Genomic DNA, 14,766 nt, shown 5'->3' on the forward strand with positions numbered 1-14,766 from the left:
CTCAGTACTGAAAGTTGTTTTTTTTTTTTTTTTTTTTAAAGCTGATTGGCATTAACTCTCCTTTTTTGGTGTCTGGACTAGTGTAGAGGATAAAAGTGGGGGGTTAGATTGATCATCTTTGAGTTTGAAAAGTTTGATGACTGTTGGAGAGGTGTGAGCCACAACAAAGGAGAGGAACAGTTGAGACTGAAGAGGACACACACACACACACACACTCACCTGGTCTGAGAGCTTTAGAATACAGTATTTTAAATCCTTAATTTTATTCTCATGAGAAAGTTGGCGGGGGAGTGGGGGAGACAGGGAGAGGGAAGGAGGGGAAAGGGAGTGAGAGAACAAGAACACTGACACCAAAGAGGGAGTGGAAGCTAAAGCGGAGTAAAAGGCTCTGAGCTTTAGTGGTGTCTGCTGTCACTGTCCTGGGAACCTGTGAGGCACACGCCATCAGGAATTATTTTATCTCCAGGCTTGGACAATTATGAAAGACAAAGGTGGTGGGCAAATCGAAGACCTTTGGTACGGCAGGCTGCGGCTCTGCCTTCAGGTCTGCTCTAAGTATTGCTTTGTGTGTAGGGCGGTTGGGGATAGAACTGGACAAAGGGAGGAGCCTGGGTGAGGGTGCAAGCAGACTGAAAGGCTGCTACCTGCTTTCACCTAAGCTGGAGAGAGGGGTAGGGTAGAAGGTGGGGGAGAATGCAAATTGCGTCTTTCGGAATGGCCAATCACGAGTCTGGTGAGGGAATTTGGGTCCCGACGCCACCCCTGCTCTGCCCATGAGCACGTGTGCGGTGTTCTGGAATCTTTGTCCTGCCGGGTCAGGCTTGGCGGGCACCTCCTGGTCCCCTATGGTCCCTAGTTCTTGTCTTATCTACCGAATTTCCCCCTCCACACCCCTCTTTGCGAATTCCACGTTCTCCCGCCCCATCCCCCAGCCAACCCCTTCGGCGGCGCAGCGGGCTAGAGCCTTGTTCCTCGCGTCCCAGGGAGTGTGCTGAGTTTGGTACACCCGGTTGCCAAGCCTGGGGCACCAGGCTGGTTCCGCGCGGGTGCAGGCGACGAGGCTGGGCTAGGACAGCACAGCGCTCCAGCCCGCTCGGGTGGGCAGTTCTCCGCCAGTCCCCAGGCTGCTGCCCGCCCGCCTGCGCCTGCAGGCTTTCGGAGGACTGCGGGGCTTTCCTCCTGCCGGGGCCTGGAAACTCCTGCACAGTCCAGAACACAGAAAGTAGACTCATCACCTAACTCTCCAGGGAGCCAGAGCGCCCGGGGGGCCGTGGCGCCGCCGGCCCTGCTCCTCCCCCAGCCCACCCCGCCCGGGCTCGGCGGCCTCCGGGAGTCACTCAGCCTGCCCCCCACACCCCCACCCCTGGCAGACAAAGGCCCGGGCATTCGCCGCCCGGCCTCCAGCGCTCCGGGGAGGCAGCTGCGCCCGCCTTACATCGCGCCGGAGGCGTGCGCTGGGCGAGGAGCTGGGACCGCGGGAGCGCGGGGACATGGGCCGCGAGATGCCCCTGGCTCGCATCTGTTGCTACTGCTGCCTCCTCTACCAGCTGGGCTTCTTGTGGAACGGGATCGCCGCAGGTAAGTTCTCCAGTGACTTTCCGCCTCCCTCCCCCACTTCCTCTGGGCAGAGCGGGGACACTGGAGGAGGCAGAGCTGGTGCAAACGGCGCGTGCCGAGTGTGCTCGGTGGGTATCAATAGAAATGAGCTCCTGGTGCACAGGAGCCGGTCCAACTCCGAGGTGAAGCACATGTCTCCTGGCTTTCCTCTGAGTCATGTTTGCAAAGATACTTTTAAGGCATCTACGGGAACACGGGGATGCATGCCCTGTTACACTCATGCAGGAGTTTGCACACTTTTAAATTAGTAAATGCGGTCACCAACTTTGCTGTTTCACTCGTTCTCGTACTTTTATTCTGAGAATGCTTGCTACTTGCAAAAGCTTCAGGGGCTAGACTGGTGGTGCCCCCTCGCACTCTCGTGCGCCTCCGGTCCGTGTGGACTGTGTGCCTGATGCTACTGGAACCAGAACTTTAAGCCCGCACCTCTCTGTCTGCCTGGTCTGCAGGGCTGCAGTTCGCCCCCAACCTGGAGGAGTGGGAAGTCGTGTTTCCTGCACTCTGGCGCCGAGAGCCCCTGGACGCGGCTGGCGGCAGCGCGGGCAGCGCGGACCCAGGCTGGGGGCGCGGCACCGGGGGCGGCGGTCGGGCGCAGGGCGCGGGCAGCTCGCGCGAGGTGCGGTCAGTGGCCCCGGCGCCGCTGGAAGAAGCAGCCGAAGGCCAGACTGAGTCCCGGTTCCCGTATCCCCAGAGACCCGGGGGTGACGAGGACGAGGAGCCCGAATCTCAGGAGCTGCCGCGGGGATCCAACGGTGCTGCCGCCTTGTCCCCAGGCGCCCCGGTCTCATGGCAGCCCCCGCCGCCCCCGCAACAGCCCGGGTCCCCGCCCCCGGTCCAGCAAGTGGATCCCAGCAGCGGGGAGGTGCTACTGAGGATCCCGGCCTTCTCCAGGGACCTGTACCTACTGCTCCGGAGAGACGGCCGCTTCCTGGCGCAGCGCTTTGCGGTGGAGCAGTGGCCCAGTCCAGGCCCCGACCCCACCCGGGCAGCAGACGCCCCTCGCCCTCCAGCATCGCCCGAAGCCGCCTGCTTTTACACCGGGACGGTGCTGAGGCATCCAGGCTCTCTGGCCTCTTTCAGCACCTGTGGAGGTGGTCTGGTAAGCGCCCTCCTTTCTCGCATTCCGTCCTGCTAAGCTCCATTCCATCTTCCCAAACTCCGAACATCAAGCTGATTTGCATGCCCCTCCTCCTCCCCTTTACTGGATGCCTCTGCTTTTAGCCTTGTGTAGTTCCACACAGGTGTGCACACTGCTTCCAAAGCACCATCTCCAGGGCAGCCTTGTGAACCAGAAGTCTAAGAAGATGTAGAAAAAGCCTTTAAGCGAACGGTAAATTTCATTCGGATTTCTGCCTTGTTTCTTGCCAGAGGTTCGACTCCTTTCTGAGTTTCTAAAGTAAGCTACCACGTGGTATCTTTTAGCAGTTTGAAATCAACCAATCTGCTCCATACTGAATCATTTTCGTATCCCTCCCTCCCCCAGTTCCTCATCTATGATTTTACAGGCTTTTTTTTTTTTTGTAAATGTCCTATCTCAAAGTCATCAGAACAACTCTCCATGGAATTAATCCTGACTGACAGTTGTCTGGAATACAAAAAACATTCTCAGCATTCTAGACACCTATTCCCTGACCCTGTATGAGCCCAGTGGAGAGGGTATCAACCTAGGCGCTGGGACTGTTAACTAAGGGCAATACTGGAACACTATCAGCGTTAAAAGGGTTCTATGTTCTAGATTTTTAAGGTTGCACGTTATTCAACAACAGTACCTTTTCTTATCTACGCTTCCATGATAGAAAATAACAAGGCAGAGAGCCTTCCCAAGAGTCTTGTTGAGAAAGTCAAAGTCCCTTCCTCTGTCCATGTACATAATTTTTCTCCAACTTGACCTCATTAACTTCTATAAGTTGGCCTTTACTTTGTGTGTGTGAGGATAAAGTAATAAATGCATATGATAAAATTTACCATTTAGATCATGTGTTCAATTCAGTGACTGTAATTACATTCACCTTGTCCTATTATAGCCACTAAGGCCTTTACTACTCCTATAGGGCAAAATTCATAAAACAATTGAAAATCTTGTAAGTTGTAGTTGCTTTTCTGTTCTCTTAAGAGGGCCCCTGAGGAAGTGGATGAGAAGTTGTATGAAAGCAACTTGATCCCACAGAGGAAAATCTAACAGCAATGGTTAACAGAAAAGATTAGCATAGTCATAATTGCCCCAAACCATAGAATGTAAAATGATGGTTAAAAACTCAAACACCAAGACTGGAAACTGTTACCTATGTCACCGAAGGTCTCATGTTAAATGATGTAAATTGTTGGACAAGGCTATATTTTACCAGATGGTGAATATTCAAATGTAGGCATGTTTAGGCATGAGTGAGAAGTTGGCTTGGGAAAATGACATGAAAAACTTTGAAGAAATGTTTTCTGTGGAACTGATACTTGAACACTTCACTGGGGAAAAGGTTTTGTGTGGATTTCATTGTCCACTGACTTTTGGCTGGGGATTACATAATTACATATAGAAAGTTCCTGGTGTGGTAAGAGCAATAGGGCATAAAGCATTTCACTGTGTTGAAATGTAGGCTTTGGGTCAGATTTTCCAAATGAGCTATGCCCTCTCACTATACTTAAGGGAGCAAAGTTAGAATTATGAGTAGGTTTTTCATGGACTGAATAGGAGTTTGACATTCCTCCCTGTTTATCATGTTGGATTTTTGCTCACTTTTCCTATTAGCCACACATATATATATTCTGAACTGGGAAGCCTTTGTTATTGAGGAAAACTGATGTTGCCAGCAATACAGTATAGCAGTCAGAATTTGAGTAAAAATTTAGGCAAATAGCCAAGAGGGTAGGTTTGTTACTTTAACTGCCATGCCTGCCTGGAGTTCCTGGATTAGGAAAGAACATAATCGTTATCTGGACTCCCCCATTGGCTTCTTCCCAGGTGATAAGTTCTTCATGTTTGTCACTTGAGAGATATGAAATTAGATGATCCAATTAAAAATTTGAATGGAGCCGGACATGGAGACACACACTTTTGATCCCAGCACTTAGAAGGCAGAGGCAGGTAGATCTCTGTAAGATCAAGGCCAGCCTGATCTATACAGCAAGTTCCAGGCCAGCTGGGGCTACAGGGAGACCCTGTCTCAAAAACAAAACAAGCAAACAAAGAAAAAGAAATTTGAATAATCAATTTTATTGACATTAAATATATTTTAGATCATGTGTTGAGGGTTAGAATGGCCTGCCTTCAGATACTCACAGATAATATGCCATATATAAATGGATATTATATGAGTAGTCAGTCATGAAGCAATGGCACATGTCCCCATGAAGAGTCAACTCTCATACCTGAGGTAAAGCCCATGCCCATTGTGAAGTTCCACTACAGGAGTTGGGCCAGGCTTCCCAAGAATGGGGGAACTTTCCCCAGTCACACAGGACGAAAAATACTTCAGGTAGATGAAAGAAACTGCAGGAAGGTGTGAAAAGGCAGAGCCTGTCTAGGAAATGATATAAAACAAACTCTGTTGACTAGGCCAGAAGATGAGATAGGAAGATCTCAGAAAGTCCATTGAGACTTTAAAGACTTTAAAGCCATTGGACCTTAAAGCCTTTTCTACTTGGGTAGGTGCCTTGACTGACTAACTTAGGTGCTCCAGGGACCTCATTATTGTTCATCCTGCAATCCTAATGAGAGATGGCATGATGTAGAAGGCGAATTATCTCTAAATGCAACAGCCTTTGGTTCACAACAGTGTTTTCCTTCTCTGTTAGTAAAGGGTTCTTACTGTCAGTTTCTTAGGAAAGGGAACATAACCAAGTTCTGGCTCCTTTCACTCTCTCTAGTTTTGTCTACTAGGTGCTACTCAGCTACTGAACTGAACATTTTTTGAATTTTTGAGAATTTCATACAATATATTTTGATAGAATTGAGAGAGAGAGAGAGAGAGATACTGAGAGAGAGAGTCAAATTTGTATCCTCAAAAACGCTTTGATCTGGGTCCATCCACTGGGGCCTGATTAACCGATCAAGAGTCTCATCCTTAAACGAGACTGACTCCCGCCTCCCAGCAGTCATCGGTTGCCAGTAGTTCCTCAGGTCAGGTTGGGGTTTCTTACCCACTTCCCCATGTCCATGCTGGAATTTTGTCTGCCTTGAGTTTACATGGGACTTGCGCATGCTGTCACAGTTGCTGTGAGTTCATATGAGTAACTGCCCAGCTGTCTGGGAAACACTGTTTCCTTGTGATCTTCTATCACCTCTGGCCTTTACAATCTTTCCATCCCTTCTTCCGAAACGGTCCTTGGGCCTTGCGAGGCAGAAGTTTAATATAGGTGTCCTATTCAGGGATAAACACTCTGCAGCCTCTTAATCTCTGCATGTTGGTCAGTGGGTGGTTTTTGTGCTAATCACCATCTGCTGCATGAGGAAGCTTCTCTGTGAGATTTGAGAGATGCATTAATCATGGCAGCTCCGGGAGAGCTGTGAACCCTACCTTGATTATTACATATTTTAAAAAGATCCAAAAGTCTGTAGAAAAGTCATTCAATTGCCAGCTACCCAGTGTTATAAAGTTGTATTTAGTATAGTGGGCAGTTTGGTCCCCAGATAGTGATATACTTTGTATTGTGAAATGAATAGAAACCGAGTAGATGCTTTGAATACAGGGCTGAGTGCTGCCTTAGGAAGGAGTCAGTCTTTCTGAATCTCATTTCCCACTTTCATTCAATGCACAAATTATACTTGTGTATCAGGGAACCCATCTATGTATGAAGTATTGTCATGTCTGTTTCTCCCAGCTAGGAAGTACTGAGTAATATTCTTAGCTGAGTCATCTATTAGATCAGGTGGGGGCACACAAATACCAAACTTCTTATCAATAAATCATCCATTCAATGACTCCTGTAACTAAAGCACTTTGCGGATGCAGAACTCAGAAGACGAAGCAGCATGAGCATGCTTCAAGGAGCTCTCAACCCAACCTGCCAGTCACCAGCACAAACAGGAAGTCCACAAACTGAGGCACCTGCAGGTGCAGCAGAGGTCCTAGTGCTGGATGGAATTGTCTTCTCGCTTTTAATTATTAACTATAAGTTGTCTAGGTCTTAGAAGGCACCATAAAACCCACTGGAAAACATAATCATACTAAATAATGCGTAAAGTACCTTATTACACTCTAATTATAGTCTTCAAACCTAAGACATGTAAAAGGAACCAAAACCTGCAAAATAGTACAACAATTATGTTTGCTCAAAACTGACTTAATAGCATTATTCTGGGGACTGCCGGGGGCCTAATGCATGCTATCCAAGCACTCTACCACTGTGCTACATGATAATTGAAAACAATCATATCTAAGCTCTGAGCTAAAGAAAAATAGATTGGTACTTATTTTATTTGTGGTTAAATATGTAGATATTTTCTCAGGATGATAAATAGTGGTGACTAAATCAGTTATAAATTTTCTTATTAAATTAAGAGTTTTAGTTGCTATCCCAGCACTTGAAGACTGAGGCAGGAGGATGATGAATTCATGATCAACATGAACTAAATAAAGAAACCCTATCTTAAAAACAAATAAGAATTTTATATACCAGTAATGATTTTGATTAACATTTTGACACAATATGGAAATTTACATAAATGCTTAAAAGGTTTTATTTGTTTTTTACTTTCTCAAGAATCAGAGAATTTCATGCTGTGATAAATTTTGAATAAGTTACTATTCTGGGACTGCTATTTTTGGGCACACCATCATATCAGGAACCAATAAAAGGGAAGTCAGTCGGGGCAGAGATGAAGGAAGGAGGATGCATAACAATGAGACTGCACAAATACATATTCAATTGGAAAGGTTGTAATATAAGATCAATCCCATGTCGTTACCTTCCTTTTGAAATCCGTATTTTAGAACTGATAGCAAAGCTGTTCTGAGCAGTTGCCAAACATTTTTATCAGGACATCAGACATTTTGAATATCTCAGGAAAAACTGAGAGTAATTTGGCTGGATTAATGGAAAACATCTGTGAATGGCAGGAGCCATGCCAGGAGTGCTGCTGTCCACTCAGGAAAGGCAGAGCTGATGGAAGGAAACAGCAGCACTTGCTTTCTCAGGCGTCCAGTTATACCAGGAAGTGGATGCCATATGTGCATCCCAGGCCAGAGCAGAGGGACTAGAGGTGGAGTTTTTCTGGGCATGGTGGTGTGACCCAAGTCTAGAGTCTCTACTCTCAAAAGATGATAAATTCAAAGCAGTTTATGCATAGAACCTTGAACTTTAATTTTTTTTTACTTATTTAACATTTATTTCAAATAACATTAGATTTTTTTGTTTTTGCAACATCTCATTTCTTCAAAATTTTCACAGAAACAGCAATGTATTGCATTCAGCAAAACACCTATATTTTACTGGATATAAATTTCAATGTTTGGATACTTTTAGAATTTTGAAGTGTTGTGCCTACATGTGTTCAAACAAATATGGTTAAGTGTTGAGTTGTCTACAAGAGGAGTTCTCTGGCCACAAATGTTCACTATGCGGCACAGCTCAAGTGTTACTTTCCAGATGGAGTGTATAATTTTAATTAAGTGATTCAGCTTGAATTGGTTAATGACAGCAATGTTGGTGTTGTGCAACTTGAGGGTGAGAGGTTTTCTTTTTATCTGAATCAATTTATCAAAAATAAGAAACCTATAGAATGAAAAAATTACCAACCAAGCTCCAAGTTGTATAAACAAAGACATACTCAAACTTTGACATATTGTGACAAAGTATTAGAATATCAAAGAGAAAGTGAAAATCTCACAAATTTAATAAGGAGAGATTATCCACAGTGAGCCGAATGTTAGTTGATCTGACATGATTGAATCGGTGATATCAGATGCCAGAACATGAATTATTCACAGTTCAGAGTTGTGATTGAGAATCCAGGTTTACAGACTATGCTAAACTCCTATTCAAACTGAGGCAAAAGGAACATTGTCTTCAAAATAATGACTTCAAAATTTGCCACACAGAACCTCCTGGAATCTATGCAATAAAAACTCTTTCTATACCTGCTCTCCAGTTATTAATCACTGTTCATTTCTGAATATAAAAAGTATTATTTGAGGGGGTTGGAGAGTTGGTTCAGTGGTTAAGAGCACTGGCTGCTAATAACAGTACATAACTCAAGTTCTAGGGGAATCTGACTCCCTCTTCTGACCTCTGCAGGCACTGCATCATACACATAAAACAAAAATAGCAAAATATTTTTAAAATGTTTTTTAATATTATTTGATTGTAAAGCATGATTTGGAGGTATCAGATGCATAAACAAGTATATATATATATATTTCCATATATGTAATCTTTAACATTTTTGTAATATTTGCACATGCATGTGTGAGATTATCACAAATGAATCCAGAAGAGATCTAACTCTTTTGAGCAGTTCTCTTTTATCTGACCCCAGCTATGTTCCATGATCCCAGTCTCCTTCAGTTTGGTGTTGATGGGCATTCAAATGATTCCGGTTTTCAATATTCTCCTACTACAAACAGTGCTAAGCCAACAAGACTACAGATACGCCACTTTGGTCATGGTCAAAAAGCAGGAATATGCATTGGCAGTATGTTGACTGATGTCACACTCAGTCTGACACAGTATGCAGGTCCATTTCCCCCTGTATAGTGACTAGTATGATTGCTCTTACATTTTTTGATTTGCCTGAGCTCATTGGAAAGAAACTGTTAACTGAATGTAGTTTTAATTTGCAGTTGTTTTATTGTTACTGGTGAGGGTGAATGTCTTTCTTTTTTTCTTATTTTCCTATAGGACTTCTCAGACCTTTCACTCATTTTTCTACTTGAATTTTTGCTCTTCATTTCTAACTGTAGGATTTGCATATTAATGTTTTTGAAAAGACAAAAGTTAATTGCAAAGTAATACATATAGAAAATGTACAAAGTATATAAAGTGAATTATCTATAATCTTACCATCTAGAGACAAACACATAATCTTTTAATGTTTTGATGAAAATATCAAACTTCCAGGTTTTCAATATTGGCAAGCTAGGAAAGGCATGCTTTTGCAAACATCACTTTTTGATTGATAAGAATGAAACGTATTGTGTAAATTCAGAGTATCCAGTGGACATATCTGGGGAACACTTTATCACTCTTTGCAAGGAAACCAACTGAATCTTTTGCATGCAATCTGTCCATACTTTGTGTTCTTGCTTTTCAATTGTTTTCTCTGCAGTGGTTAACTGAAGCACATCCATCAGTCTGTCTTCTGTCCACTAGCTACATGCAAAAGACTTATAAACAAGCTTCTTGTGCAGCATTCTGAGCACTCTATTTCTCATCAGGGGAACTTTATACCATACACTATGCAGAAGAGCCAGAGAACAGAAGGATAAACAGCTCCTTGCTTTAGGGTACTTACAAAAGTTCTGAAGAGAGTCTTCTTTTTCCTTCATTTCTTATCCTTGTGTTTGTCATTGCTCCTTGGCACATGCTCAGGGTCTCCTTATTGAGGAAGGCAGCTTCAAGTGTGCATTTCACTAAGACATACCATGGTTTTCCAGTTCAACCTAAAGAATGATGGTGAAAACACAGTTACACCAGGGGAAAGCCTTATATTCAGAGTGAAAAGACATGCAGATATTTGAATCTTATTTAATTATATAGTGGATTCTAATAAACAAGATGCTAATGCTTACAGAGGTTATTTTCTACATTAAATTTTTGTAGGCTATGTAATCATGTATCGATCTGTGTCTTAGCTACTTGAGATAATTCTACCTTGGGTCAAATTTGGAAGAAAGACTATTTGATAGTATTTACTCATTAAATATGTTTTTTGAAGTTTACTAACAGAATCATAACCAGGAATTTTTTTTGTTTGTTTTTGTCTTTTTGAGACAGGGTCTCCCTGTAGCCCCAGCTGCCCTGGAACTCACTACGTGGCCTTGAACTCACAAAGATCTGCCTGCCTCTGCCTCCCAAGTGCTGGGATTAAAGGTGTGAGCCACCACACCCAGCTAACCAGGAATATTTTTAAATAAGAAAATCTATATAGGGGTCTTAAAATACTTAAAAATACTTAAAAACATTTTAATTAATTATTTACCAGGTGTGGTGGCGCACACCTTTAATCCCAGCACTCAGGAGGCAGAGGCAAGTGGATCTCTGTGAGTTTGAGGCCAGCCTGGTCTACATAGTGCGTTTCAGGACAGCTGGGGCTGCAGGGAAACCCTGTCTCAAAAAACAGCAACAAAAAAGACCAAAAAAAAAATTCATACACTATATTTTGATCATATTGCTCCCCTCCCCCAATTCCTCCTAGTATTAGTTACGTTTCTCTTGCTGTGATAAAATACCACAACCAAGGCAAGTTATAGAAGTTTATTGGGTTTATGGTTCCAGAGGGATAAGAGTTCATCATAGTGGGGAGACCTGGTGTCAGAGGGGGCTGGGGCAGAAAGCTGAGCGTTCACATGTTCAAGTGGCCACAAGAAGCAGAGAGAATGAAACTGAAAATGGAACATGGCAATGAATTCTCAAAGCCCACTCCCAGTGATGTGTTTCCTCCAGCCAGGCTGCTCCTCCTAAACTTCCACTAACAACACCATCAGTTGTGGCCAAGTATTCGAATACATGGCACCTATGGGGGCCATTCCTTGTTCAAACCACCACACTTCCCATCCACCCCCCACATGCCTATCCACCCAATTTCATCATCTTTTTTTTTTTGCTTTCCCTGGAGTCCAGTTTGTGTTGACCAAAGACTCTTGGATGTGGAACCTACCCTAGAATGTGGTCTACCTGTGAAGGTCACACCCTTAAAGAAAACTGACTCTTCCTCTCCCAACAGCTAGCAAATGTTAACAACTCCTCTGATAAGGGCGATAGTGTGTTCAACTCCCCAACTCCATGCTAGTACTTTGTCTGGCTTGAGCTTGACTAGGTCTTATGCATGCTGTCATGACCACTGTGAAGTCATATGTGCAACTATGACTTGGCTTGCTGTGTGGAAAACAATGTTTTCTTCTAGTCATCCACCACCTCTGGCTCTTACAATCTTCCCACCCCCTCTTTCTTGAAGATCCCTGAGCCTCTGAGGGCTGGGAGGAATGAGATATACATATCCCATTTGGGCTGAGTATTTCAGTTTCTTATCTTGTACATTGGTCAGTTGTTGGTTTCTGTGCTAACTGCCTTCTACTATAAAAAGAAGCATGTCTGAGGAGCACCGAGACATGCACTAGTCTATGGGTTATAGCAGTAAGTATTTTGGAGTAATTTTAATATATATCCATTTAGCAAAGTATTGGTAAGATCTCCCCAAGTGCCTAGCTACCATTTCTTGACCCTGATAACAGTGCCAGGTATGGGTTTCATCTAGTGGAGACAGTCTTAAATCTAATCAGAGAGTGGTTGGTTACTCCCATAATATTCATGCTACTATTGCACTAGTGGACACATCTTGCCAGCCAGTCATTATTGTAATTCTGAGGGTTCACAGCTGGGTAAGACTGATGCTTACTTTTCTCCTCCAGTAGTGTACATAGTACCTACCAGCATTGTGATAGCTAGCCAGAGGCATGTAGCTTATAGGTAAGTTTCCACTTGATTTATCCATGTTTTGTGATTCAAGTGTGTTGTCATCACCAGTAAAGTCATACTGTAAATTTCTAGAGGGTAATCAAGGGCCATGGCAATGGCATGCAATGTTTGGGAGTCTGTGGAATATCACTTGTCAACAACTCAAAGAGGTAATCCATTTGTGGTACTGGGGTTCTTATCTGCTAGGATGAGGTGTCTAGTTAGGCTCTATTTTCTTCTTTATAGGATAAGTCTATTTAAACTCTTTTTTTATAAATGCGTGCGTATGTAGTTTAGAAAGCTTCTGTAGTAGTAGGTTTCCAAATAGTTTCTTCTAAAGGCTGCTAGTGTTAATTATCCCTCCCCATATTCTCACCACTCCCTTGTCCTCCTTCTCCCAACCCATTTAACCCTTCCTGTTCCATTATTCCCATTTCTCTCTGTACACACACACACACACACACACACACACACACACACACACACATATATATCACAGTGTTCTCGCTCCCTTCCTTTGAGAGACCCCCCCCTCCATGGCCTCTTACTTGTTTCTTGACTTCTAAAGGTTTTCAAAATGAAACATACATATCTAAAATTTCAAAGCTAACATTCACATATGAGAGAAAACAAATTATGAAATTCAATTTACCTTTGTATTTAATAATTTCATCCCTTTAAAAAATATTTTGTTAGGCTGGGCATGGTGGCACATGCCTTTAATCCCAGTACTTGGGAGGCAGAGGCAGGCAGATTTCTGTGAGTTCAAGGCAAGCCTGATCTACACAGTGAGTTCCAGGCCAGGTGGAGCTACAGAGAGACCCTATCTCAAAAAGACTAAAAAAAGTTTTGTTAATTCTTTGGTAATTTCATATCTTTAAATCATTACCACCCCCTTCCTGGGCAACTTTTCGCCTTCCACTCCCATTTCCTATCCACCCAACCTCTTGCTCTTTTTAAAATTTCTCATTGAGTCTAATTTGTGTTACCCAAATAACTGGAATCTGCTCGGAAGCATGGTTGACCTGCCAGGGGCCACACCCTTAAAGAAAAATGACTCGTCCCTTTCTAGCAGCTCTCAAAACTAGTGGCTCCTCAGCTAGGGGTGGGATTGTGTCCATGCCAGACCTCTACTCTGGGATTTGTCTGACTTGAGCAGGTCTTGTACTGCACTACTTTGAGTGTGTATCTGTAGCTAAAACATACTTTTAATGCAAGCTAAACTGCACATTTACATTGGAGTTCACTGATGTTTGAAGGTTTTCATTGAATTGTGATTATACCACCCCAGATAACTTAATGCTTTTGCACTGGGTAAATTAAGAACAGTCAGAGGCATGTTCCAGTTAGGAAGTGGATTAAATTAGGAAGTAATCCAGATATATTTGCAGATTATGGTAGAAATAGTTATCCCTTTTGACTTATGGCTTGGGGTTCCCTTAGACAAATGAAGACCATAATTGAATGCAGAGGGCTTTCAGGGGCCAACTATAGTGAGCACATCATCTTGTGTCCATCTCATCTTTATTCTGATGCCAAGTCCTGGACTGAAAGAAGTGAGAAAATGGGAGCTAAGCCATTCCAGAGCTAACCAGATATTTTTATGGAATGATTACGTAGTAGTGTTGGAAAGATCTTGGAGGATGAGATAGTGTGACATGTTTGTCCAGTAAGAGGAACTTGAGTTCATCTCAAAATTGCTGCGCATATTTTAACTTATATGATCATCATGAAAAGATGCTGCTGAAGCCAAGATAGTTCTGCTGAGAGAGAGAGAGAGAGATCCTTCATCAAAGAATATATAGTTGCATACAGAGGGCAGACATAAGGTTATTTTGCTCCAGAATCCTTTTTTACCACTGCCTTAATCTGGCTGAATTAAAACTGAATTAAAAGAAGGAACCATTTATAAGTAATCTTATTTCATCATGCATTTGACTAGACTTTTTGGCACCTTATATGTTGTAACATGTCGTGCAGACACTAGTATAAGAGTGCTGGACGGGGAAATTAGGGGTTAGGGGTTGGTGAGATAAAGATGCTGGGCATTGTCCATTAAAATGACAAATTCCAGATTGAACCTCAAGCATAAGAAATGTATTTGAAAACTACAAAGTAATTCTTATGCAAGCTAAAATTAGAGGACAATCATTTCAATGGCTTTGAAAATTACAGAACTCAATTTCTTAATAAGGATTTTTCATCTACCAAATATTATTCTCTAAAAATCTTGAGACTTTCATATTTTTCTTCCATCCTTGTCTTTTGGCATGAATTAAAATAAACCTAGATGCCTTCTCTCCTTGCTTCTATTGACCTCCCAGGAACCCATACACATGTCCTGGAGCTAGAAAGAATATTCTGAATTTATTATTATTCATTATCATTATTATTAATCTAGAAGTTATAGACATTAACAATGGGAAAGTAATGCCATTATGAATTTTTTCTATTCCTAGACAGAAAGACAAATATTGAAATCCACTTCCCATTTTAGAAACTGTTCTATAAACTTGAATTAAATTGAGCTAAATTATTACA

At 42.9% G+C, this 14,766-nt stretch overlaps 1 protein-coding gene across 1 annotated transcript in view; it reads left to right on the forward strand.

Annotated features, from left to right (window-relative positions):
• Window positions 1–1,407: 1,407 nt before the first annotated feature.
• Window positions 1,408–14,766, forward strand: part of Adamts19 (ADAM metallopeptidase with thrombospondin type 1 motif 19) — a 318,916-nt gene continuing 305,557 nt past the window's right edge. Inside the window, exons 1-2 of the mRNA XM_008854345.3 lie at window positions 1,408–1,578; window positions 2,067–2,716. Of these exons, the coding sequence (XP_008852567.1) occupies window positions 1,491–1,578; window positions 2,067–2,716 (738 nt within the window). The 5' untranslated portion in view covers window positions 1,408–1,490. The remainder of the gene's footprint in view (window positions 1,579–2,066; window positions 2,717–14,766) is intronic.

Source organism: Nannospalax galili, unplaced genomic scaffold, assembly GCF_000622305.1.
Source record: "Nannospalax galili isolate Female #2095 unplaced genomic scaffold, S.galili_v1.0 scaffold427, whole genome shotgun sequence".
NCBI lineage: Eukaryota > Metazoa > Chordata > Mammalia > Rodentia > Spalacidae > Nannospalax > Nannospalax galili.